The sequence below is a fragment of the Fonsecaea monophora genome, assembly GCF_001642475.1.
Source record: "Fonsecaea monophora strain CBS 269.37 chromosome Unknown Scaff132, whole genome shotgun sequence".
Classification (NCBI taxonomy): Eukaryota; Fungi; Ascomycota; class Eurotiomycetes; order Chaetothyriales; family Herpotrichiellaceae; genus Fonsecaea; species Fonsecaea monophora.
In genome coordinates, this window is record NW_019174063.1 from 17,385 (window position 1) to 42,184 (window position 24,800).

The 24,800-nt window shown below is 52.3% G+C and overlaps 11 protein-coding genes across 11 annotated transcripts; 5 read left to right on the forward strand and 6 right to left on the reverse strand.

Moving 5' to 3' along the window:
* Positions 1 to 38: 38 nt before the first annotated feature.
* AYO21_10800 (hypothetical protein) lies at positions 39 to 2,035 on the reverse strand (the record flags this gene model as incomplete). Its single annotated transcript, XM_022660708.1, has 3 exons — positions 39 to 1,219; positions 1,277 to 1,505; positions 1,559 to 2,035. 3 exons carry the CDS (start codon positions 2,033 to 2,035, stop codon positions 39 to 41), a joined length of 1,887 nt encoding a protein of 628 aa, XP_022506965.1.
* A 1,044-nt stretch (positions 2,036 to 3,079) lies between these two features.
* On the forward strand, positions 3,080 to 4,381 carry AYO21_10801 (hypothetical protein; the record flags this gene model as incomplete). The annotated part of the gene is made up of 1 exon (XM_022660709.1): positions 3,080 to 4,381. One exon carries the CDS (start codon positions 3,080 to 3,082, stop codon positions 4,379 to 4,381), a length of 1,302 nt encoding a protein of 433 aa, XP_022506966.1.
* Positions 4,382 to 4,767: 386 nt separating this feature from the next.
* On the forward strand, positions 4,768 to 6,327 carry AYO21_10802 (hypothetical protein; the record flags this gene model as incomplete). Its single annotated transcript, XM_022660710.1, has 1 exon — positions 4,768 to 6,327. One exon carries the CDS (start codon positions 4,768 to 4,770, stop codon positions 6,325 to 6,327), a length of 1,560 nt encoding a protein of 519 aa, XP_022506967.1.
* A 1,337-nt stretch (positions 6,328 to 7,664) lies between these two features.
* Positions 7,665 to 8,460, reverse strand: AYO21_10803 (hypothetical protein; the record flags this gene model as incomplete). Its single annotated transcript, XM_022660711.1, has 3 exons — positions 7,665 to 8,054; positions 8,115 to 8,359; positions 8,418 to 8,460. The coding sequence occupies 3 exons, from the start codon at positions 8,458 to 8,460 to the stop codon at positions 7,665 to 7,667; spliced, it is 678 nt and encodes a 225-aa protein (XP_022506968.1).
* Positions 8,461 to 9,458: 998 nt separating this feature from the next.
* On the reverse strand, positions 9,459 to 10,247 carry AYO21_10804 (hypothetical protein; the record flags this gene model as incomplete). Its single annotated transcript, XM_022660712.1, has 1 exon — positions 9,459 to 10,247. One exon carries the CDS (start codon positions 10,245 to 10,247, stop codon positions 9,459 to 9,461), a length of 789 nt encoding a protein of 262 aa, XP_022506969.1.
* Positions 10,248 to 10,876: 629 nt separating this feature from the next.
* Positions 10,877 to 12,140, reverse strand: AYO21_10805 (hypothetical protein; the record flags this gene model as incomplete). The annotated part of the gene is made up of 4 exons (XM_022660713.1): positions 10,877 to 10,929; positions 11,003 to 11,069; positions 11,130 to 11,996; positions 12,093 to 12,140. 4 exons carry the CDS (start codon positions 12,138 to 12,140, stop codon positions 10,877 to 10,879), a joined length of 1,035 nt encoding a protein of 344 aa, XP_022506970.1.
* A 393-nt stretch (positions 12,141 to 12,533) lies between these two features.
* AYO21_10806 (hypothetical protein) lies at positions 12,534 to 14,235 on the forward strand (the record flags this gene model as incomplete). Its single annotated transcript, XM_022660714.1, has 3 exons — positions 12,534 to 13,413; positions 13,463 to 13,838; positions 13,899 to 14,235. The coding sequence occupies 3 exons, from the start codon at positions 12,534 to 12,536 to the stop codon at positions 14,233 to 14,235; spliced, it is 1,593 nt and encodes a 530-aa protein (XP_022506971.1).
* Positions 14,236 to 14,797: 562 nt separating this feature from the next.
* Positions 14,798 to 16,501, reverse strand: AYO21_10807 (hypothetical protein; the record flags this gene model as incomplete). Its single annotated transcript, XM_022660715.1, has 1 exon — positions 14,798 to 16,501. The coding sequence occupies one exon, from the start codon at positions 16,499 to 16,501 to the stop codon at positions 14,798 to 14,800; it is 1,704 nt and encodes a 567-aa protein (XP_022506972.1).
* Positions 16,502 to 17,485: 984 nt separating this feature from the next.
* Positions 17,486 to 20,940, forward strand: AYO21_10808 (hypothetical protein; the record flags this gene model as incomplete). The annotated part of the gene is made up of 3 exons (XM_022660716.1): positions 17,486 to 17,568; positions 17,615 to 18,820; positions 19,197 to 20,940. The coding sequence occupies 3 exons, from the start codon at positions 17,486 to 17,488 to the stop codon at positions 20,938 to 20,940; spliced, it is 3,033 nt and encodes a 1,010-aa protein (XP_022506973.1).
* A 655-nt stretch (positions 20,941 to 21,595) lies between these two features.
* AYO21_10809 (hypothetical protein) lies at positions 21,596 to 22,652 on the forward strand (the record flags this gene model as incomplete). Its single annotated transcript, XM_022660717.1, has 3 exons — positions 21,596 to 21,690; positions 21,758 to 22,452; positions 22,516 to 22,652. 3 exons carry the CDS (start codon positions 21,596 to 21,598, stop codon positions 22,650 to 22,652), a joined length of 927 nt encoding a protein of 308 aa, XP_022506974.1.
* A 764-nt stretch (positions 22,653 to 23,416) lies between these two features.
* AYO21_10810 (hypothetical protein) lies at positions 23,417 to 24,750 on the reverse strand (the record flags this gene model as incomplete). The annotated part of the gene is made up of 4 exons (XM_022660718.1): positions 23,417 to 24,278; positions 24,376 to 24,545; positions 24,627 to 24,667; positions 24,726 to 24,750. The coding sequence occupies 4 exons, from the start codon at positions 24,748 to 24,750 to the stop codon at positions 23,417 to 23,419; spliced, it is 1,098 nt and encodes a 365-aa protein (XP_022506975.1).
* Positions 24,751 to 24,800: the final 50 nt, after the last annotated feature.

Sequence of the window (24,800 nt, forward strand, 5' to 3'; positions counted from 1 at the left end):
TTTATCAAATTCCACACTCTCCACCCCGAACTTCATATTCAGACATCCATGACGTCCACCTCACGCTCAATAACCGTGACGCTAACAGAACTCTTGGTGACCGTCTTGACCGGCTTTGCACTCACAAGGTAAACAAGCTTCTCTGTCCAGAAGTGCGATGCTATTGCCTGAAGAAGAGGCACGCTTCCGAATGCTGTGCCGGCGATAGGGAACAGCACGTAGTCGCACAAGGTGATGAGTGAGAATCTTTTGCGGTAAGAAAACTCATCAGCCAACTCCTCATACAGGCCAGCTTTCTTCATCTCCTTTTCCCTCGCCTCAATGCAAGCTTGGTGATATCCTTCATAGAAGATAACGAAGTAGATCGTCATCAATGCGAAACTGATACCGCGCAGGACTGAGGTGAGATCCATTGCAGCCGTCAAAAGTCGACAAGAGGTGATCGGATATGGGAGCGCAGAGTATATGGCCGAGGCAGTCAGAACAAGGAACAGATGGATCGGTAAAAAGTGCGCTTCAAAAAGTCGACTGAAAAGGATCAGATTTCGCCAGGTGAATCTTCGAAGACTGGGGCCATGGAGGGCATGCTGGCTGAGTTTCAGGCATATCTCGACGTGACGAGGCCGGTTTGGTCGCTCAGAATCTGATGAGCTCCCTTCGCTTGAAGGAGAAGATGGGTTGTGAGTGACAAACTCCGGACCAATCTTGCACCACTGGCGAACAGCATATCCGGTGTCGAGACACCCCCACATATGCCGAAGACCTTGCGCGTATCGAGCTGAATGGTTTGCCAGCCAGCCGCGGATCCCAGCTCTTCCCGTCGTGACATTACACTGGCTCGCCGGACTCGGAATTGGCCTGATTTGCAAGCGGCCGTGTGTGGCAAAATAGCACTTCAACATCATGTGCATGTCTTCACCAATGGCTTCTGACCCAGTGTCCCACCCACCTGCCAGGCAAACAAGAGGAAGTGGGAGGGTATAAACTGCGGTTGGGATTGCAACGGTCAATCTGGTGGGTTTGCTGGTAAAACAAGAGAGCCCGGCCCCGCACCACATGAGGTCGGCGATGCGCACCATCTGGGGCACCAGGTGCGCATTGCGATCAAAAATAATGGGCGGCATGTACAGGGTCATATCGGTCAATCCTTGGTCTTTGTGGTTGCGGAAGTGGTGGATGAGGACTGTCTCAAAATATTGACCAAGGAGGTGAGTATCACCTAGCGGCGCGTCAGTATGGTTCTGTTCCATCTTTTCTTCTTCTCTGAATCACTGACTGTCCATAACTGTCACTAGCACGCTTGACCAGTCAGGGTTGTCCAGGTATTTTGCTTCTATCTGCCTTGCTGCCCAGCTGACATTGCTGCTCTTCCCCGGGGCTTCGCCAGGCAGACCCGCCGGGTGAACAGTATATTGCATCTCTCGAAACTTTCCCGCGAATAGTTGAACCAAATTTCGAGCCACGTTGACGCCGTTTGGATCTCGCTCCTCCATGGCCAAGAAGATCTGTGTCCCGGTCAGTCATTTGTCTGCCCAAATCGTGCGAGATTCTCCCCAACATCATAGGAAGATTTGGCCAGAGTGTGGCTGGCGAGAACCCTCAGTGAGGTCTCAAGTATCTCAATATCCTCTTTGTAGCTGGGCAAGACTACCGCCATTGTTACGACCCCTGGTCGCTTCGCTATATCGTGCTGGGATTCAAGTCCCTGGTATTCGTCCCGAAGACCATTGCGGTGAACAGTGTCGCTGAGAGTGACCTTCGACCGTAGGTGGGTGGCTTTGATTGCCCGTGTCGCGGCGTATGCGGAGGCACAGAGTCGTAGAGGGAACAGGAGGGCAAGGATGTGCAGAAGGACCGAGTACGAGATGAAGAGAGTCTGGGCAATGACAGGACTCGCGATATGTTTGAGAAACGGAGGGTAGAAGAAGGTAAGCCATTCTGTCTCGACAATCCTCAGGGCGGACTCGAGCAGGACCAGGAGGCCAAAGACTGACAAGCCAGGAATGCAGCGAAGTGACCACCTGACAAAGCCCATGCTCGCAGTGTTTGGAGGAGTTGGTCTGCAGCAGTCGCGTGAGAGGAGGAAGGGGACAGTGGGAGGACAGAGGGTGAAGCAGGTGACGACGAGGTAGTGACTGATGCAGCTCTTAAGAATTAAGCTGAAGACAGACTTCTGGGCAGAGTGTTAGAGCTAGGAGAAGTCATGGCACATTTCAAGCCCCAATCCGCCGGCGTGCGCTCATTTTCACTTTCTCCCAGCTTTCTACCACTCCGCCATTGATGGCCCCTTCTCGCTGTCTTGTCACACGCTTCTTCTTGTTTTCCCTTCCTGCAAAGGATATCCTGGCTGGCGGCATGGCCAGTCACGCAGTCAACCACCCCTGGCCACCAAAGCAGACATTGCCAGCTCGCATTTGGTTGCGAGCATCTCGTCCATTTGCCCATTTGGCAATTCTTATCGTGCTAGCGCCAGCAACGGCGAGTCCAGGTGATCCGCATCTAGGAGGTGAGCGAAGACGATGAAAATGTGTTGACGGCATGTATACCAAACAACGAGGCTCGTGGGCTTACCGTCACACTTACCTAACCAGTCATCTGAACCTTTCGCATGTGTGCAGTCTTGGTTCCACCAATCAACGCATTTCTGAATGCCACTCATCCTCCACGTGCATCTTTGGCGAGTCCCTCCGCGCTCAAGCAATTTTCCGGCGAAGCGAACGTGAAACCGGGTATTTCAGGGATTTGCAGTATCTTGGGATGTCTAGTGTCGATCTGTGCTGCGGGAGGAGAAGAAGAGGTGGAAAGTCATCCAAGGCACAATGCATTCAAATATAGGCATGTCCCCCAGATTGCTTTTGATAATGCAACTGTCAGCGGATATTGAGGAACCGGCGCAGGCAGCCAATGATTGCAGACAAATGGCCGGAACCACGCGGCTTGTTGTGCCTGGCTCTCACGAACGGGCCCTGGAAAATGTGCCATCAGCCAGCAGCCGGGCGCAAATTGCTCGAGAACCCCATCTTGGAGGATCTGAGATACAATTTGGACGGCGTTGGAAATGGTCTGGTCAACTTGGCCAATGCATCATGCGCACAGCTACACGCTGCTAGCCAGCGGGGGCGGGCGCAGGCGCAGTTTGTGGAAACTTTTCAGAGCGCCACTGGTCCTGGTTTTTGTCAGTTTGGTCGGCGTCTGGCTGATGATGCGGATCCTTTGGCGACGAGGAAGTATCCCTGCCAATCTGTCGCTTTATCCTGACGCCGAATTGATCAGAGGCAGTGTCACTGTCCCTTTTCATCCCCGCGATCGCCTTTTCAGCCCTCCACTCAGCACTCGAGGCCGCGATATCGTCGACAGAGACGGCAAGCGAATCAAGCTCGTCTCAGTGAACTGGTACGGAGCCAGTGACATATACATGGTGCCCGGTGGCTTGGACATACAGAACCGAACCAAGATTTCTCGTACCATTCGGGAGCTGGGTTTCAACAGCGTCCGGCTGCCGTATGCCGACGAGATCGTGCGCAAGAATCCCGTTGTTGAAGCCGAACTTTTGACGGCCAACCAAGACCTTGTTGGGTTGCGCGCTCTGGATGTCTATGCTGCTGTTGTCCGCACCCTGACCGAGACAGGTCTGGCTGTAATCATCAACAACCATATCACGCAGGCAAGATGGTGCTGTGATGGGTATCCGTGTGACATGGGATGGTCGAACAGTGACCTTGGACCTTTATGTCCTATCCGGCAGACCGAGGAAGACTGGATTCAAGATCTCATAACCGTGATGGAACCCCATATCGACAATCCTCTGGTGGTTGGCGTGGACCTGCGTAATGAGGTCCGTGGGTTTGCAGGCAGATTCCTGTGGGACTCTTGGGCAACCGCTGCCGAACACGCAGCAGAACGACTCCACCGACTTGAACCCAGATGGTTGATGATAGTGGAGGGCGTGCAGTCCGCCAACGACATCAGGGGTGCTCGAGATCGGCCCATTCGCCTGACGCAACAGAACAAGTTGGTATACTCATCTCATGTGTATGGATGGTCAGGTTGGGGATCCCTGGTGCCTTACTGGTACCGCACGTACAAGTCCTTCGCCGAAGACATGGACAAGAACTGGGGGTACCTCCGTGAGACAGATACCGCTCCTGTCTGGGTGGGTGAGATCGGGGCTCCTAATTCGCCGTCAAGACGAGACTACCATTACTGGAAGAATCTCATGAAGTATTTGAGAAAGTGTGACGCCGATTTCGCCTACTGGGCAATCAATCCGCGCAAGCCGAAGAGTGATGCCACGGAGACGTATGGTCTTTTGCAGGATGACTGGGAAACACCAGTCTATGACTACAGGCTGTTGGATATGGCTGCGCTGAGGCAGAAATAGGTGTGGTCTGTAAAGAACCAAGAATAGGAGCAATTGACTGAAGCCAAGTCCTTTATCACCTCCGATGTCATCTCAGGTACCAAGTACAATATATCAATCTCGCCTTTGATAGATGGTAAATAGCTCTGTCGGGACCTTCGGATGAAAGACGGATCAATATTGTTGCGCTGCCGCTATCGTTATCACTTGCTTCAGACTGCGGAGAAGACGTTGCTCCGTCCTCCGTGCATGAGACCAACGCTATCACACCTGACTCTCTACCATGGGATGTCGGGGGTGACCTCAGTCTGTGGTATCCAGAGATGTAGATGAAAGGACAAGTTTTGCAGATTACTTCCTCTTCTCTACACTTTGCATAGGGCGAGTTCTTCTCGCTGTTCGTGCCGATGTCCTCCAAGTCCGAGCTTGACCCTCTGCTGCCCCAGAACGAACCCGCGCCGGAGATCCAAGGCTACGGCTTTTCCAAGTACAGGGGATATGAGGGCATACAACTCGAGGATGAACACAAGGCGTCTCTAAGACAATGGAATGAAGAGTACCAACCCAACGAGGCGTACAGAGATTATTCGGGTGAAAGCGAAGAAGATGATGATGAAGCACAGTCACTGTCGGTCGAGTCCACCAAAGCGGCACTGAACAAGATTGCCTCGATTTTCTGCGTCGTGGTCTTCTTCGCCCTCGTCATAGCCTTCCTGAATCCCGATACTAGTAACCGGTGGCCCATCCCGACTCCAAGACCCGTGCCTGTACCAAAACCCGACCAAACGATTGAGGACCGCGCGCTGGCCATCCTCACCCACACACCCTTGATTGACGGCCACAATGACCTCGCGATCTTCATCCGCGGGGCCTACAAAAACAAACTACACACCAAGGAGTTCCGAGACAAGTTTGAGAATGGAGACATGGAGTTGAACGTCGACCTGCCACGGCTGCGGAAAGGACGAGTGGGCGGTGCATTTTGGAGCGCCTTTGTCGTGTGTCCGGAGAATGCCAGCGAGGATTTCTCAGACGAGCAGTATTCCAGTGCCGTAGCGCACACATTATCCCAGATCGACTTGATCCGTCGATTGCAGGGAGAATATACCGGCAATTTCACGTCGGCGACTTCGCCACTGGATGTGGCATTGTCGAATTTCCACAGCACGAGACGGTTGATATCTCCAATTAGTATCGAGGGCCTGCACCAGATTCCGCAATCTGCCCCGTTGTCCACGTTACGGTTGTATTACGCGCTGGGCGTGCGAGCGGCGACGCTCACCTGGAATTGTCACAATGCATTTGCCGATGCTGCGTTGATTTCATCGCGAAACGGCACGGCAGTGGCACCTTACCATCGTGGAGGATTGACCTCGGCCGGTCGCGACGTGGTCCGCGAGATGAACCGACTTGGGATGCTTGTCGACATCTCGCACACTTCATACTGGACGCAGAAGGCTGTGTTGAGCAACCAAAGTTCCGCAGCACCCGTCATATACTCTCACTCCTCAGCTTTCGCGCTGTGTCCACACCCTCGGAATGTTCACGACGACATTCTGGACCTGGTCAAGGAGACCCAGTCTCTGGTGATGATCAATTTCAGTCCCGGGTTCATCTCATGCTTGCCACCGGCAAACGAGAGCGTGTTACCCGAGTTTTACGAGCAGAACAATACCTTGTATCAAGTGGCGAGACATGTCATGTATGTGGGCGAGAAGATTGGATATGATTATGTCGGGCTGGGCAGTGATTTTGACGGGATGGGCGAGCTGACTCCGAGAGGGTTGGAAGGGGTTGATAAGTATCCTGATCTGATTGCAGAGCTACTGCGGTTGGGTGTCAGCGATGAAGATGCCGCGAAGGTGGCCGGGGGCAACCTCATTAGAGTATGGAAGGCTGTGGAGCGAGTTGCAAGACGACTACAGCAGCAGACTCTGGAGGGCGAGGACGAAGTGAGCGGGTGGTAGGCTCGCCCAGCTCAAGTCGACAACGAATCGGGAAGGGGAACGAGACATGGTACGCTTATGAGATCAGGCCCTACGCGCACAAGTCGGATGCTCACAAAGGAACCAGGAACCCTTGATAAGGCCCCAGCCCCAAAGAACAGAGAAAGGACTAAAAGTCATTGCAAGGCCATGGCCATGGGTGATTTTCGAATTCGAACCCTATGACCATGAGCAGGTCAGAGACCCAGCAAAAAAGGAAAATATGACCTCTCTCTGGCGAGGAATTGCTATATTGCGTAAATTAGTGACCCGTTCTCTCCCATAATTCCTTTTTTTTTGTCAGGTATTTCGACAATACTTACAACCTCGGCCACCGGCGTGACAAGCCGGTATTCTACCATTAAACTACCAGAGACGCTGTGAGAGGGGTTACCTCTGAATTGTGGGAGAAATATGCGAAATTACAATTAATGAATGTTTTTGATCTCAAGAATGGAAAATAATAACATAAACGGGTGGGTGCGTGGGTGCGTGGGTGCGTGCATCATGGTGGTGACGATGGTGGTGGTGGAGCCGGATTCGGAAATCAGCTAGGTGGGTAGGGATATCATAACGAGGTGGGAATCCTGAGTCAGCATCCAATCAGGACCCGAGGGTGTCCGTGGAGGTGGGATGCGAGAGAGGAGACTGCACTCGAGATCAGAGGTAGGTAGGGTAGAGTAGAGTAGAGTCCATAGGTCCATCCAGTTACCTGCTGGGGACCGCTCGAGCGTGATGCTCTCTGGTTGTGATAGATATCTGAAGAAGGGCGTGAAGGGTGGCTGGGGGACATGGCGATTGGGTGCTCTGTAGATTGATCGGTGGTTGTACACCACGATACATTTCCCTGGTCTGGGAAGTTAGGTTCTCCTGGTACCCCAGTATCTCAGGCCAGCTTGGTCGGCCTGAACCTGGACATTGATTCTCATCTCAGATGCCACGAGGAAGTCGGAGAGGTTGGAACGAGGTTAGGTTGGGTTGGTGGTAATGTCCCGAGTAGTAATTGGGGGGAGAAGCTTCGCCCCAAGGCTTGTCTAGATACGAGGTATACCTGCTCGCTGAGGTAACTCTGCAATATTGGATGTTGTATATGTATATCGTATCCCTGTAGACATTATACGGGAGATGGTATATCACTGCATACGGCGAAGGAGTCCTCAAATATGTTTACGAATGTAAAACTGAACAAAGACTGCGAGATCTAAACCTGGTGACCCATTCTCTTTGTTCCAGAGCCGTAGGAATGTACAAAACTCAGTGGCAAAACGGTGGATTTTGTAGAGATCTACCTCTCTTTGGGCAAGGCGATCTCGTATTATTCACAACCGCGCCTTGGCTTCCTCGGGCGGAATGATGCTCACGGGCTTGAACGGCACGGCGAGATGGTAAAACACCTGGTCCCACCGATCGTTTCCGAACCAGTCCCTCCGCTGGCCCTGCGAGTTGACGGCGACGATCCAGGGCGCCCCAAACGCCCCGGCCCCCATGGTGAGGTCGATGACCCGTTGCTTGTTCTCCGGAGACACGGCCTTCTTCATGATCTCCCGGATCTCCTCTTCGGGGAAGATACCTTCCAACGCTTTGACGATCCCTTCGGGTTTTGAAATGTTGATGCCCTTGCTCCAGTACGCGGTGCTGAAGGCGGGAAATGTGGCTTCGAACTTCTCCGGTGGGTAGTGGTCTTTGACCCATGTCGCCACACGGACTGCCTACTCACTCACGCGGTTAAGGGGTGGTTGCAATCCCTTTTTAGGGAGGTTAGAACTTACAAATAGAGAGAGGATGGGGAATTCCTTGGGGCGGACGACCTTGAGGCCGAGCAGCTCCCCAGTCAATTCCGAGTCTTGCTTTGCGAAGGCCTCCTTGGCTTTCGGGGTTGGGCTGAAAGGGTTGCCCGCGCCGTCACGAGCGGCACCCAGGAAGAAAGGGATTATGTCGACAGATACCCCGTATGCATTCAGGAGAGGCCGGTAGCGGATCGCATTGGTGAAGCCGAACCACGAGTAAGGAGATACTGGCGACAACGGGTGAGCTCTGGACAAAATGGCGAGTTGGTCTGGTGTCAGACATACCACAATCCACATAGATGGTCAGCTTTCCTCCTTCAGGACCCATCTTTCCACGCTGTTCCTCCCTGCAAGAAATATTCTAATGTGATACGTAGGGGGACGGTGGTGTCCAATGAACGGATAGGAATGACACTAGGAACGCCGCGCAGGTGATTGGTTCGCTACCGCAGTCTCAAGGCTTGTCCTTTGTCGCGACAATGTCGTGATAATGATCGATGATTTCTGATCAATCCATGCCACTCGGCAGAGCCAGAAGGGTTTGATTTAAGGAGCAGAGAAGGTTGTCAGATTCTGTCAGAGAGTAGGTAAAGGGAGGTTGGATCCTGGAGGAATTGATAGAGAAGACTATGGGGAAAGCCGAGGCTCCGCGGAGAGTCGCCACGACCAGCACGACTAATCAACAAATGTCGACACATGCATCCAACCACATACAGTCAGCCTTCTCGACTCCTCTCTACAGTCTCCTTCCGTCTTTTATTGTGGTGTGTCCTCGAAGCTCGGCTCTTCTGCTACGCGCGCAGAGCTTTTCTAATCCTCTCGAGACGACATGCGACAGAAATGGTGGTTGGCTTGGACCGAGCAGGCAAACCAGGAGACGATGGCCTGGGCCTGGCTATAACTTGCATAGCAAGGTGATAGAGTTATGTGTTGTATTGTAGGCAAGTTGTGTGGAGAGGTCGTTTACCAGAACACCATGGAGCAGAAGTATTGTGACTAGGCAAACAGGCATCAACTCCGTGATACATTGATTGGATGTAGTTATGTATGTACCTTGTATGGACAGTCCATGGTTTGTTTCTTCCTGCCTGCCTGTCACCAACTGTATAAGCATGACCCGACCTAGCCAAGGTATCAAGGACCAAGCTTCAATTTGTCTCTGGTCATGAAATTACACTGAGAGCAATAACAAAATCCTTTGGAGTCCATTGTCCATTTCCATACCGAGAACGCTGTATGCTAAAGAGAAAAAAAAAGAGAAAAAGGTCCGAAATGATGGCGATATTTTGACACAATTTTTTCAATTCTTCCCGCGTAACTCTACCCTCACAGCTTTGAGAACATATTCTCCTTCTGTGGCCGGGCGTCCAGCTCGTGGGTCCAGGCACTCCGCGGCTGCGTGTGCAGGAACCAGTACGTCTGGGCCAGATCGGCCGGCTTGACCAGGTGGCCGTCGACGTCGTCGAGCTTCTCGCCCTGGCCCGTGCGCTGCCACTGGCGCCGCGACCACTCGCCGATCAGTTTGCCGTCGACGGGGCTGTCAACGATAATGTGCGCGGCGTGGATCCCCTGCGCCTGGTACTCGCGCGTGATGATCTGGCACAGCGACCGTAACCCGAACTTGCCCGGCGAGAAGCTGGCGAGGCCCGGGTTGCCGCGCAGGGCCCCCGTGGCCCCCGTGAACAGTATCGTGCCTCTGCCCGCGGCGAGCATGTCCGGCAGCACGCACTTGGTTGCCCAGAAGGCCCCGAACAGGTTGATCTTGGTGAAGTTTTCAAATTCCTCCGACGACGTGTCGAGGATGCTGCGCCCGTTGACCCGTCGCGCCCCGGCGTTGTAGACCAGCACCGCCACGGGGCCCAGCTCATCGCGGACCCGCTGGAAGCTCGACAGCACCGAGGACTCCTGTCGCAGGTCCGTGATGTAGTAACGCGCCGATCCCTTGCCGTGGTCCGCGTCGATGCCCTGCGCCATTTTCTGTAGCTTGTCCTCAGTCCGTGCGAGTAGCGCAACGCAGAAGCCTTCAGCGACGAAGCGGCGAGCCACTGCTTCGCCAATGCCTGGGCCAGCGCCCACCACGGCGATGACGGGTTTCTTTTGCGCGTTCAGAGACATGGTGTGAAGTGATGGGTTGCTGGAGGAAGTATTACTGCTGTGCTGGAATGATAGATAGAGGTGACAATCTTTTGTTTTCTTTTCCCCGGGGTCTGAGACTGACTTTGTGTCAACGTCAATGGCAAAACCCGAATTGTGGGGGTGAACCGGATTAAAAGGAAGTTGATTCAAGTGATCGAGTACAAAGGCATATTTGAAGGAAGAAAAATGTCGTTGAAATGTCATCAATCCAAAGGATTTGGTGGCGTCGAGGTCGAGGTCGAGGTTGGGGCAAGGAATAAGTAATCACGAGCCTCGGCCTTCAAACAAACACCGTGGCCATCCGTGGGGCCATACACATAATATAGTTCTGAGAAGATGCATATGGATGCCTCGAATCGGTATACATGCTGATTTTATCATCAGGGTAGCAAGCAGCAAATATCAATTTTGTCGTGCTTCGTACGTAGGACTACTTTGCTACTAGGTTGGGCTTCGTGTGAGACTCTACCATGGAGCACGATAGCTGGGGTGGAAGCATTGAGAGTATGGAGATCTACCAAGACAAGAATCTATCCAGTATGCTAGTGTATGATGCTGCGAACGATGTGTCTAACTGGTGATTGGTGATTGCTCGCTCTCTTCCCTTTCTACAGAACAGTGTCTATCACGCGGGCCGCCTCGACCAGACTATAACTTGCTCCTGGAAAGTTGTTGCCGACTTGGGATCGACCTCGAAAGGATGGATAAGACCTCCTCAGCCTCTCGCTCAATACGTGTAATGAGTTCGGCACACGTGGGAATGTCGTGGATCAAGCCCATCACTTGCCCAGCGTACCACACCTACAACAACAAGTTAGCAACAATTTCCTCTCAAGGTTGCGAGGAGCAGTGAAGACCTACCCCGTGTTGAATGTCACCACCAGTAAGCACCTCTCGGCCTCGGGCACCGCTCACCACTGGAGCGACTTCAGCGAACTCTCCAGTCTTGCTCGTGGACTCGATTTCAATCGTCTTGGCCGTCATTTGGTTGCTGTACATGCGGCTGGTGTTCTTCCACCGCCTCAGAATGAGCGTCGTCTGGTGTTCATCGCTTTTCACAATTGCCTGTTTGACGTTCAGGTGGATAGGTGCCTCGACCGTGCACATGAATCGAGTGCCCATGTTGATGCCCGCGGCCCCCAGACTGAGAGCTGCCATCAGGCCGTAACCATCTGCAAACCCGCCGGACGCGATGAACGGCGTGTCTCCAAGTTCCTGGCGAGCGCGACTGTTCAAGATCAGAGACGCGATGTCAGATTCTCCGACGTGGCCGGCGCATTCGAAACCGTCAATAGACAAGATGTCCACACCAAGTCGGATGGCCGCTTTGGCGTGTCTGATTGTCGTGGCTTTGTGGATCACGATGATACCAGCCTCCTTCAACTTCTTTATGACGGGGCCTGGGCTGTTGCCGGCCGTCTCGACAATCTTGACACCCTCATCGATGATTGCCTGGGTGAATGCCGGATAGTCGGGAGGATTGAGAGCGGGCAATAAAGTGATGTTGACGCCAAAAGGGTTCGGCGTCAAAGACCGCGTCTTTTTGATCTCCTGTCGAAGGTGCTCTGGGTCAGGCTGCGTCAAGGCGTTGATAATCCCAAGACCGCCAGCATTACTGACAGCGGCGGCGAGCTCTGCGTATGCTACCCATTGAAGACCACCTTGGACCACGGGAACCCTGATACCCAACTTACGCGTCAGGGGTGTGTTGAAAGCCATGATTTCAGACTAGAGGCAGAAGAGTCCGATGAGTTTCTGGAGAGTGTGTGGGAATAGACCTCGTAGTTCTCTCGGCCCTCCACTGGCGTTCAGTCGCAAACTCACAACCATAGCCCATATATTGTAATCAGCCAGCGGGTCAATCTGGTGCATTTTGACCTTGTCCGAGGTACGTCGTACTTAACAAACATCTGCGGCGCTGCCGTCAAAAACATGTGATACTACGGCAGTAAGCGTTCGTGCGTAAGACCATCAAAAGCCCCGTCAAGCATGGTGTCCAGATTGGGGCAATGTGTCGAGTATTGTCCGTGGGTACCTGATTATTAAATGAGACACAGGGAGAGGTGAGATTGGTGTCTGAGAACTAAACCTCTTCTGCGACAAGTGTATCACTAATATATAAAACCAGATCCTAGCATCTGCCGAGGCGGATCCCCTATGTAAGCCACCGGCCGGACCTGAATTTTGTTAGAGCCCAAGCATTTCAGCTTTTGAAAACACCCGAGCCTTGGTCGAGAGGTTGCCACACGGGGTCAATCTTCCACCATGAGCCTCGAAATCTCCAGGGAGGAGGTGGCTCAGAACAATACCACCGACAGCTTGTGGTGCATCATCGACTCCAAGGTCTATGACTTGACCGACTTTGCCGACGCACATCCTGGTGGCTCGACTGTGCTCCAGCAAGTTGGAGGGCTTGATGCCACCGTCGACTTCTTCAATCTGCACAGGCTAGAAGTCCTCCAGAAATATGAGAAGTCACTGTGCATAGGCACGGTGAAGGGCGAGACGCCACAGGTCATATATCCCCAGCCCGGGGATCTCAGCCTGGTGCCTTATGGAGAACCGACCTGGCTGTCACCACAATTCAAGAGTCCCTATTTCAAGGAGAGCCATCGGCGGCTGCAGCGGGCTATGCGAGTATGGGTTGAGACAGTCCTGGCCCCTGAGGCGCAAGAAAAGGAGAGCAGCGGAGCCAGGATATCGGACGCTACCATTGTGGAGATGGGGTATGTGTCGCATATCTCCCTTGATTTCTACCAAGATCTAATCGTGATGTTGCTCAGACGCCTTGGAATCAACGCTATGCGCATGGGGCCCGGGCCTCATCTCAAGGGTTTGACTTTGATGAATGGAGCAGTGACGCCAGAGGAATTCGACTATTTCCACGAGATGGTAATCAATCACGAGCTCTGTCGAACTGGGGGTCGGGCTTTCAACGATGGTAACTTGGGTGGCATGGTCATCAGCCTGCCGGCTGTATTGTATCATGCAAAACCCAATATTCGAAAGCGAGTTGCTGAAGAGTGCTTGTCGGGCAACAAGAAGATCTGTCTGGCCATATCTGAGGCGTTTGCTGGGTCAGACGTGGCTGGTATAAAGACCACTGCTGTCAAGAGCCCTGACGGTACACACTACATCGTCAACGGTAAGCCAACGTCTGTTGTTTGCATGTTTCCTCTGACACCTGGGATCAGGTACCAAGAAATGGATCACCAACGGCGTCTTCTGTGACTATTTCGTCACCGGCGTCAAGACCGAAAAGGGGTTCTCTGTGCTGCTCATCGAAAGACAGGAGGGTCTTGAGACCACCCAGATCAAGACAAGCTATTCCTCATCCGCCGGGACAGCATTTATCAAGTTGGACAATGTCAAAGTGCCCGTTGAGAACCTCCTCGGCGTCGAAGACCAGGGATTCAGGGTGATGATGACAAACTTCAACCATGAACGGTGGATGATCACGACATTCAGCATTCGAACAAGCCGGATAATCGTAGAGGATTGTATAAAGTGGGCAAACCAGCGGAGGGTGTTTGGGAAGAAGTTGATCGAGGAGCCGGTGATCAGACAAAAGTATGCGTGGTCTCCCTCTTCTTGCTTTCCACTCCTGCTAATATGCGATTTGCCTCTCAGACTGGCCAAAATGATCGCTTACGCAGAGGCCATCCAAAACTACCTCGAAAATATCACCTACCAAATGTGTAATATGTCCCAGGAAGAACAAAATCGACATTTGGCTGGCCCCATCGGGCTCTTCAAGATGTTTGCCACCCGTGCCGCTCATGAGATCGCCGACGAGGCCGTCAATGTCTTCGGAGGGCGTGGCATCACATCCACCGGCATGGGAAGGAATATCGAAATGTTTCATCGGACGTACAAGTTCGATGCCATTCTTGGAGGGACGGAGGAGATCCTGGGTGATCTTGGTGTAAGACAGGCGATGAAGTATATGCCGAAAGCGATGCTGTGACCCTGGCTTCGTATGCTCTTGAGGACTGTTGGATGGTTAACGAAGAGGTTCACATGGCCACCCGCAGAGCACCTCAATGCGCTGCGAGTGAAAAGAATTGATTTGCCATTTTGTGACCGTATCTTACTTTCGGAGTTGCGCCGTGGAAATGCACGACCAGAACAGCGAAGGGATTTGGGAGGTTTCCGACATTCGGCTGATATTTCATCTTGGCCTGGCTGGCATCTAGTCTTCACTCTAGACACAATGTGCCATCATCAGTTGTAATTACTTCTTACCCAGCAAGCAATGTGTCGAGCCTTGGCAGCCCCTTTTTCAACTCCTCAGCCTCAGCCTCGTCTAGTTTCTCACCAGAGCCAAGTATTTGCTCAGTCTCTCGAGGGATCTATACCTCACCGACACATTAAATGGTAAATTCCGGTAATGCTGTGACGATCGACAAAGTAGGTCAAAACTTGACACCTTGGAGTCTCGCAGATGATGAATGTCTGCTCTTCACGACACTTGGCTGTGCTTAGGTTTAGTGACTCTCCGCGCATAACACCATGCAAATAGGCCTCGCCTAAAGTTTGAAATACCGCTCGCGCTGTGTCCGCCGTAGGACGAAAGGCACCGTCCCGCCAAAAAGGACGCAGCAGATGTCTCCGGGAAACGTGATCAGTGGTGCCAGACCGAAACGGCCCTTTTCGGTGAACATGAAGCTTCTACCTTCGCATACCAGCTTCATGTCGGTCGTATATTTCTCATAGTCTCCATCGGCGTGATCCCGTGGCATCCACTGAGGGAAGTCGTCCTGGTCTTGCAGCCCCTTCCAAAGCCTGTAGAAGGCGGCAAAGTCTTTGCAGTGCTGATCAAGATCATCGTCGGCGCTTCGGTATCTCGACAACCCTGCACAAAGTGTCAAGCTGAGGGCCGTAACTTTGTCGTCCGCATCGTAAGCTTGGCCATTCACCCCACCAAGGGCTTCAGCCATGATATGATCCAGCAGTCCGTCCTGATGTCCAACAGCACGCCTCTCCATTGACAGTCTTCCAAGATCCTCTAAATCCTGTTCGGTGAATCGATATGAACGTCTCACAACGTCAACGAGCATGCCTTCAACATGCAAGTCGTCCGCGTTTATCACGAGCTGACTTTCAGATCGCCCAGAAGCATTGTAACAGAAATCTGGGAAGACTCCGAAATTGCATGCTGTAAGCTCGACGTTGTGATAGAAGGGAAGCCAAGAAAGAACCAAAAGGCTGCTCCAGGTTTCCTCGCTATGGTCCACTGGAGACAGGACACGAAGGCCATGGCTTCTTATCAGCATCTTTCCGAGCTCAAGATAGACGGCCTCATCGGTTTTGTTGTAGGCTGGTTGGACAATCAGCTTCTCGTCAGATTCAACATGAGCCAGTGGATGGCCTAGAAGGGCGTAAATGTGGTCCTTCTTCCACTGGCACGAAAGCCACCGCGAATGGTTCATCAAACCTAGGAAAGTCTGGCTAGGATCCGGAGAGGTTTCTCGCCATTTGGGCGACCAATCCAGCCAGTCTGTATGGACGGTCGCGAAAGAAACATCATATCTGAATTCAAGATGTGGTGCACATCTTGTCGTCCATACGGCGAGTCTCATTAAATCGCGGTAATCAAACTCCTCATTGCCGTATTGACAGACCGATTCTCGCGCCAATCCGACTTCTTGAATAACCCATGCTCTACTCCACCATGGCAAGTGGTGAAATCTTGATAGAGTTTTCCATCTCGGATCATCAAGCGCAGGATCCTCTGCCAACAGAATGGGCATGTCATGCACGGACTTGTATTTCGAGATCATCGCAGCATGCTCCATCACAAGAGAAGAAACGTTTCTTGCATCGCCGTACAGATCGTCCCCGAAATGCACAAGCACTCTTTTCGCACAGCTGTACACTTTACCCATGAAAGCAACTTGATGGCTTCGTTCTTCATCATGCCATTGGTTGATGCTTACAGCGTCGGCCCACAGGATTCGAGATCTGTCTGCGAATCGAACTCTCTTGAAGACTGCATTGAGGCTGATAGTGATAGCGAGAGGTCTCCCGTTCCAAAGGACTGAAATTATTTGAGTAGGGTCGCCCCGGACATAAGAGACAGCCTCGTAGTCAGGATGATGACCTAACTCGGCGATCAGAAGTCGAAGCGAGACAGGATCGTCCCCCACTCCTGGTTGAAGATCTATCATCCTAACCACCTCGCCTTCGAGGAGCGGTAGATAGAGGAGATGTCTAGCGACTGGTCGAGCCATTAGCCGACGATTGCTCGTCTTTCCTTTAGGGATCAATGTCGACGATCACGGCAACTGAGAATGACAGACTTAATTACTAGAAGCAAAGCATCCTGGACGAACTCCGGGTTTGGATCGAAGCAGAGGCTCCTGGAAGATCGTGCAACGATCCAGGTTAATTCGTATTCCACTTGCGCTGCCATTGTTCCACGTCTCAGTCGGGTGCCTAACCGCTCTCAGAGTCCTCGCCAGTCGCAGATCATCAATAGGCGAGAGGTGTCTCCTGTGTTTGCGCGGTGAGTTTCATCTTCCACTCGGCGGGCACGCAGTTCCTGTCTCCTATCGCAGTTAGCAATCAGCTCTCGTGAACGGTCGAATCAAACTTCGTCCTAAAGTCTCCTACAGCTCCCACGGGCAAAGGGCAGGCGTATATTGTCAGGGTTTACTGCATGATGACAATAGTGTGAAACTTGTATTGGGTCCGAATAGTTCTCGTTGTGCCTTTAGCGCAGGCGTCGCCAGTGTCTTCCCCTTATCGATAAGAAAGCGCGGGTGGTGCGGTGGTGCGGGGGACCTTCGGTGCTGCCGTAAGTGCCCATTCTGGACCCTTAGAGCCGAACTCCTTCATTTCTAGGCATTGAACTAGGCACCCACGACCCTGGAAAAGAAATCGTTGGCCTGGTGGAGCTTTCTCCTCTTCCCCCACTAGCGGGCAGGAAAAGATCAGCTGGACTCATAAACTTCAATGAGCCTTTCCCATTATGACATGTTCCTGCGTCACGCGAGATGTTGAGTTGACCAACATTTTTGTCCAAAATCCTTTTGCGTCCAGCCCACCACTCACCAAAATTCGCAGCGGGAACTGTTTTTGAAGACCCGTTGCTCACGATCATTCAGCACTGGATGCTGTTGCTCTTTCGATCGCCTTTATTTCTTCGTTTTCCTAGACTGCTTGCTTCCTCGCATCAACTCTCGGTTGTTCCTAGAAGCACCAACTCCGTCACAATGGACGGGCTTCGGGTGAAGATGTCCAGTCTAACTCCTTATGCAAAGAAGCACAAGGTCACTGTGATCGGTTCCGGAAATTGGTAATGACCGTGCTCTTACTTGTGGGAACTTTACTGACGCAGATAGGGGATCGACTATCGCCAAACTTGTCGGTGAAAACACACTGGAACACCCGGAGCTATTCGAACGGGAGGTGCAGATGTGGGTTTATGAAGAGGAGGTTGAATTGGACAAGAAATCAAAACACTACGACGAGGCCTCTGAGTTCAGTAAAGGAAAACAGAAACTCTCCACTCTCATCAACGCCTTCCACGAGAATGTTAAATACCTTCCTGGGATTCCTTTGCCTCCCAATGTCGTCGCCAATCCTAGCCTGGTCGACTCGGTCAAGAACTCTACCATTCTGATTTTCAATCTTCCCCACCAATTTATTCTCAATCTATGCAAGCAACTCCGTGGCCATATCCTCCCGTTCGCTCGAGGCATCTCGTGCATCAAAGGTGTCAATGTTCACGAGTCCTCCATCAGCTTGTTTTCCGAGACTATTGGGGAGGAATTGGGAATATACTGTGGTGCCTTGTCTGGAGCAAATATCGCCAGCGAAGTGGCTCAAGAGAAGTTTAGCGAAACTACAGTGGCATACGATCCACCGTTGATGGACTCGCAATCACCTACGCCCGCCACATCTCAAGGCCCGAGCCCAGCTTCGAGCCATGTTGACTTGACAAAACTGGTACACAAGGATGTCTCTGGCAAGCCATCGAAGGTCCAGCTCAAACCGCTTCCCGCCGAATATCACTCCATCGACCACGATACGTTGAAGAAACTGTTTCACCGTCGATACTTCCACGTGCGAGTAGTCTCTGATGTGGCCGGGGTATCACTGGGTGGTGCTTTGAAGAACGTTGTGGCGGTTGCTGCTGGCTGGGTTGACGGTTTGGGCTGGGGCGACAATGCCAAGGCTGCAGTAATGCGAATTGGCCTCCTGGAAATGAGAGAATTCGGAAACAGATTCTTCCCTCACACCATTCAATCTGACACTTTTACGGTTGAGTCGGCGGGCGTTGCAGATTTGATCACCTCCTGTTCGGGTGGCCGCAACTTTCGGTGTGCCAAAATGAGTATACAAGAGGGTAAATCGATCGAGGAGATCCAAGAAAGAGAACTCAACGGCCAGAAGCTGCAGGGAGCTTTGACAGCCCATGAAGTAAACAAATTCCTCAAGTACAAGGGAATAGAGAAGGACTTTCCTCTACTCACCGCTGTGTACAACATCCTGGAAGGCAAAGAGAAGGCCGAACATCTCCCGGATTTGATCGAACCAGAAGACGAGTAAGTCCGACGCAACTATTTCTGCATGTGTTCTTCCTCAGCGAAATCGGGGAGTTTGTTTTGCCGAAAGTGGCAGAACTTTGTCCGGAAAGACCGGAGAAGTCTTGGTGTTGACCTACAAGTATGATATGATACCCAGCGACAGAAATGGATGGGTTGAGTGGTATGATACATTGGCCTATGTATGAATATAGCCACCTTGGGGATAGACGAAGATTCCTTTAAAGGAAGTCAGTCAGTCGCCCAGGTGTCGGGTGATCCGATGCTTTACCGCGGCCAGGAACCAGACCAGAGCTTTGATCAATGAATACTCTTGTTTCATTTTGTCTGCTTGTATTCTTTCGTTTCCGCGGATCGTTGACTGAGGGATAGATAGGTCTATACCTCAGCCCAAGGCCGATCCTCCTCCGCCTCCACTTATCGCCCACGCTGCCGGGTCATCGGACTTAGACATGTCGAATCCCAGAGTCCTCGTCACAGAAACACGATCAGAAGATGGACGTTACGAAGACCAAATCCGCTCTGCAACGTCGGAGGTGGAACCTCGTTCGTCTTTATCTGCTCTTCTCCCTGCGCCACCTCTTGCTTCCGGAAGATATAACCGCCAAATGCTAGTCCCTCAAGTTCGACTCCGAGGTCAAGGGTCTCTGCTAGCCTCCAAAGTCCTTATAATTGGACTAGGCGGCCTCGGTTCACCCGCGTCATTGTACCTTGCAGGGGCGGGAATCGGTACATTGGGCCTTATGGACGGCGACGCTGTGGAAATCAGCAATCTCCACCGTCAAATTGTCCACACGGAATTTGCTGCACGCCTGGGTCAAAGTAAAGTCCAATCCGCCGCCACGAGATGTCGGGAGCTGAACCCGGAGATCGTGTATGTCTGCCATGAAGAATCGGCCAGCGCAAGAAATATCCTGGACATCGTGTCACAATATGACCTTGTGCTCGACTGTACCGATAATCCTGCAACGCGCTATTTGATCTCTGACGCCTGCGTGGTCTCGGGAAAAGTGCTGGTTAGTGGTGCCGCGCAGAGAGGCGATGGCATGCTGATTGTCCTCAATAACCCACCCACTTCTTATGAGGGGGACGAAAAGGGACCGTGTTATCGCTGTGTTTTTCCTCGTCCACCGGCCCCGGAAACAGTACGAGGGTGTAGCGAAATAGGCATCCTTGGACCTGTGGTTGGGGTTATAGGGACTTTGATGGCTGGAGAGGCGATCAAGATAATCACGAGCGGCGGGCATATCTCACGTCAACCCAGGGCAGATCAATTTGCGAACGACACGAAAGCTTCCGTCGAGACGCCGACGCAGAAGAAACAACATACAATGCTCCTGTACAACACCTACGCCTCCGACCCACGAAGTATGTTCCGCACGATCGGTTTGCGAGGCCGCCGCAAGGATTGTGTAGCATGCGGCGATGACCAGACTCTAGCAACCAAAAATGTGACGAAAGTCTCGGCAGAGGTGATCTCACATGGCAGACTCGACTACCAGGCGTTTTGTGGCGTCTTCGAAGATGTTAAACTTCTCGACGAGGACAATAGGATTCACGCTGGAGACTTCCTCCGGAAGCAGGTCGAGGAGGAAACACAGCCAGACAGAAGTGGTAAGCAGCAAAGCAAGCCTATTGTGGTGGACGTTCGCGAAGAGCATGAATACGAGCTTGGTCCAAAAGTTCGGGGCAGCTTAAATATCCCAATCTCGCATATTCTGAGGCACGGAAGCGAAGCCTTTGGTGTCCTTGGGGTGAATCCGGGGGCTAGGGCACCTCCCATGGGACCAGATGGAGGTATGATCGATCAGGAATCGCATATCCCTGTGATTACGAGACATGACAGCTACCCCACGAAGCCGAGTGGCCACTCGGACCAAATGCCCCCAGGCCCAGCAAGAGAGACACAAGACAGCGTGAGTGAAGAGCAGTATTCATCGGTGTACTTTGTCTGCCAGCGCGGGAACGACAGCCAAATCGCTGCGCAGAAACTGATAGAAAAAATCGAGGCTGATGCGGCAGCAGAACAAGAAGCCGTGCGGAAAAAGAAGTGGGGATGGATCGGAGATGTCAAGGGTGGTATTATCGCTATGGAAAGACACGCAAGGACAAGCATGTAGGCTGTCCTCGCAGACTCGAGACGGTTTCCGGTTCTTCAGACACTTGTACTTGTACTATCCCTATTTTTAAGAGTCAGTAATCTTGAATCACTAACATATGTCCTCGCAATGGATGGAAACGAAATGAATCTCAGAAGGGGAAAGAAAAAGGTATTCGCATTGACCCATAATTGGTCTCGACCAAAATAGTTGAATCAGCTAGAAGTTGTATCATCATACGATTGCTTTTATTTGATGCTTTTCGAGTAGGAGGGTGCAGTCACAGTTCGTTACATACCTAGAAACAAACAGAATCCCAGGAACGATGTTGTTTAGTATCAAGGCAGAAAGGGTCAGTAGAATCATTATGTTTGCCTGATCCAACATCAACAGACAGCTTTGAGGAGCTATGAAGTTGTAATGCGGATTGAAATGAGAGCGAAAGTTTGGAGTTGAGCTTTGATAGGAAAATTTATCTCGCCGTCTCAGCCTTATCATCCGGCGCAAACATCACAAAACAGCCAAGATATGACTCTCTTTCTATTGGCTATATCCATAGCTGCGATCGGGGTATACGATGAAGCGGGAGAACCCTAGATGCATCATATCAAAGCTTCCCAGACCTGCCTGCGTTGATTGTTCAACAACGACAAATCCCTCAGCCAATTCCAGAGCCATGCGTCTCTTTCGGCTGTGCGCTTTGGCGCTGGCCGCTGAATGCGCCCATGGCTATCTCGATACTACGCCCTTCTTCATGTTCTCAACCTCTGAGTATGTTTACACCAATCCTTGAAGTTTAGGCACATATCAAACTGATCATTGTTCGCCGTACATATAGACTTCTAGCGACGACCTCACACATTCAGTCCGCACCCCTACTGACCTCGGACATCGCATTGACCCTCTCCTCGTGCCCTTCTGACTACTACATTCTCGTCTCGCAACCGGGAGTGTCCGCCAAAGACTACTCCCAATCCAGGAGATCTACACCCTTACTCGCAAAAGCGTTATCGCGTTCCCAGTCCCAAGGGTCGGCCGTCCGGAGTAGCTTGACTGTTCCGGACGTTTTCGGTCGTCTTGAAAGCTCTACATGGGTCGATGTCTTGAAAACCAAATGCGGCGTCTCGGTGGTTTCTATTGATGCTTCAAGAGAAGGAGGAGGTATTCCGACGAAGGAGTTATCCCCATCACCGCGGCTGCTCGAGCTTGTCCTCCCAGCGCCATCTGCTGGCTCGAACAGAGCTAGTGACCTCTCTTCGAACGATGCATTCCTGGCCTCTGTGTTAGACCTGCTGCCAACTCAGAATTACACTGTTCTGTACACGACCAGCCGCTCACAGGGCGGGATGCTGACTGCCCAAGAAGCGGATGGAAAAGAAGCCGCGGAATATGACATGGACTCGCAAATACAAGAGAGTATGCATCTCGATCTGAGGCGAGATCTTGGTGTGCACGCGGGGGCGAACACGGCTGGGAATAACCAGACCATGATTGACGGGCCGTTGTTTGATAAGTATCAATTTTTCACTCCTGGTAGGTTGTCTCTTTTCTTACTGCTCATAGCTGGCTCTATCATCTGCTGACATGTCGGCGTAGGCATCTTCATGGGCTACCTGGTCGGACTCCTCCTGTTATTGATCTTGTACGTGGCCGTTTCCGGCGTGGCCAGTTTGCAAGTCACCTACGCCGCGTTCGACAAAGAGCAAGGACAGCTCGCGACAAAGAAGCAGTAGATTGGGGATCGAATCATTGGCTTTTTGTACGTTGACACATACGAATAGAGCACTGGTTCTCGAAACGACTAGTTCCTGAAAGGTGTCGACGACAATCACTCAGAAGGCGTTGCAACATACATTGAATGGGCTGGGGTGGGCGACTTTGAAGATGTGCAATTCAATATTTGATGCCCCGCGAACAGGTTGACTGGGAACTATGACCCGGGGGAATGTATAGGTATTAATGTCACATAATTTTATGAAAAGGTGCCAGCAATCTGATCCATTCGTTATGTGGCCTACTTGGTTCATTCTTTGCTTGCCACCTGTATGGTCTCTACATACAAGTTCTGTGAATCACTTCGTCTGCCGGATGCCCAATGCTGGCAGGCACCAGACTTTGACGATAGAACATCGTGGTCCCATCGCACTTGATTTGACCGCAAAGCAGGTCGATATAGAAGAGGTTTTATAGAGCGACCTTTAAATGCACCTCTGTCGTTCGAACCTGACCCTTTCTACAATTGAGGTTCCATTATCACGCAAGCTCTCTGCTTTTTGAAACTTTTGACAGTTGAGACGCCTTTTGTCTTCTACTTGATCCTATCCTGCCCTATCCAACAGGTGTCGAGTGTCGCCAACACCCCTTAACGCTGGAAAACAAACATGGATGTCCGGGATTGTTTCTCAGATCGCCCGCAAATCTCGTCGGGTCTTTGAGCCGTAAATCCTTTCCAGTTTACTTCTACCAGAATCTCTCACAAGGGGGATGGTCAAGGGAGTTATAGTCGCTTGATAATGTCGTCCACGACCTCGGTCGTTGTCGCCTTGCCGCCGAGATCGGGAGAGATGAATTTGCCCTCTCCCAGAGACGCGTCCACGGCGTTGTACACCAGCTGCGCGGCTTCGGGCAGGTCCAAGAACTCCAGCATGACGCCCACGCTCCGGATGGTCGCTATCGGGTTGGCGATGCCCTTGCCCTCGATGTCCGGGGCCGATCCGTGGCAGGGTTCGCCGATGATGATGCCTTCACCGACGTTGGCGCTGGGCACGAGGCCGAGCGAGCCGACCAGCGCGGCGGCACCGTCGCTCAGGAGATCCCCGTACAGGTTGGGCGCGACGATGACGTCGTAGTACTGCGGTTGGAGGAACAGCTTGTACACCATGCTGTCGACGATCTGCTCCTCGATTTTCAGCGAGGAGAACTGCGGCTGAGAGAGACATTCGCGCGCCGTGGAGCGGAAGAGCCCATCCGTCTGGGAGAGGACGTTGGATTTGTGCGTGATGGTGACCATGCCTTGCTTCTGCGCCGACGAACCCTGCTGGGGTTGTTCCCGCATCCGCTGCCGGCGCAGTGCGATCTCGCCCGCGATGTTCGCGATCCGCCAGCTCGCCTTGCTCGATATCCGTTTGATCGCCTCGGCGATCTCCCCCCCTTCTCCGTCGCTGTAGGTCTTCTCTTCCTTCACGTACAGGTCCTCGGTGTTTTCGCGCACGATGACCATGTCGATAGGGTGCGGGACGGGCGATTGGAAGGCCGGGGAGAGAGTCGTCTTACAAGGGCGGACGTTGGCGTAGAGGGACAGTTTCTTGCGCAGGGCCACGATCGGAGACGTGTACCCTTGGACTTTTGTTGTAGGGGAGCTGTTTGGCAAGAAGAGCGCAATGTGTCAGTCATCTGGTTTGTGACTGAAGCTTAGGCGTCCCCAGAAAGAGCCAAGCTGTAGGGGATATTGCTCACCTCACAGCCCCGAACAATGCGCCGTCACATTCTTTCTGCAGTGTCTCTACCGTCTTGTCTGGCAGCGCAGTGCCAGTGCGCTTGAAGCACTCGAAGCCTGCATCGAGGTCGACAAAGGAGAACTTCAGGCCCAGCGACGAGGGGAGCGACTCGAGAATGCGTTTGCCGGCCTGAAAGCACGAGTATTAGGGCATGAACACTAACATGGCCGATGGCTGTGGGAAAGCTGGGAGACGGTTCAAGACTCGTACCGGAATGACTTCGCGCCCGATCCCGTCACCGGGGATGAGACCTGTTTGTTGACGCGCATGTCAGCGTAATGGTGTAGAATACCTGGCGAGTGAACATACCTATCCGCAACGTTCGACCTGCCATATCTATAGCGAGATTTGCTTGAGTGAAGAAGGACCCTATTACTGCGCGAA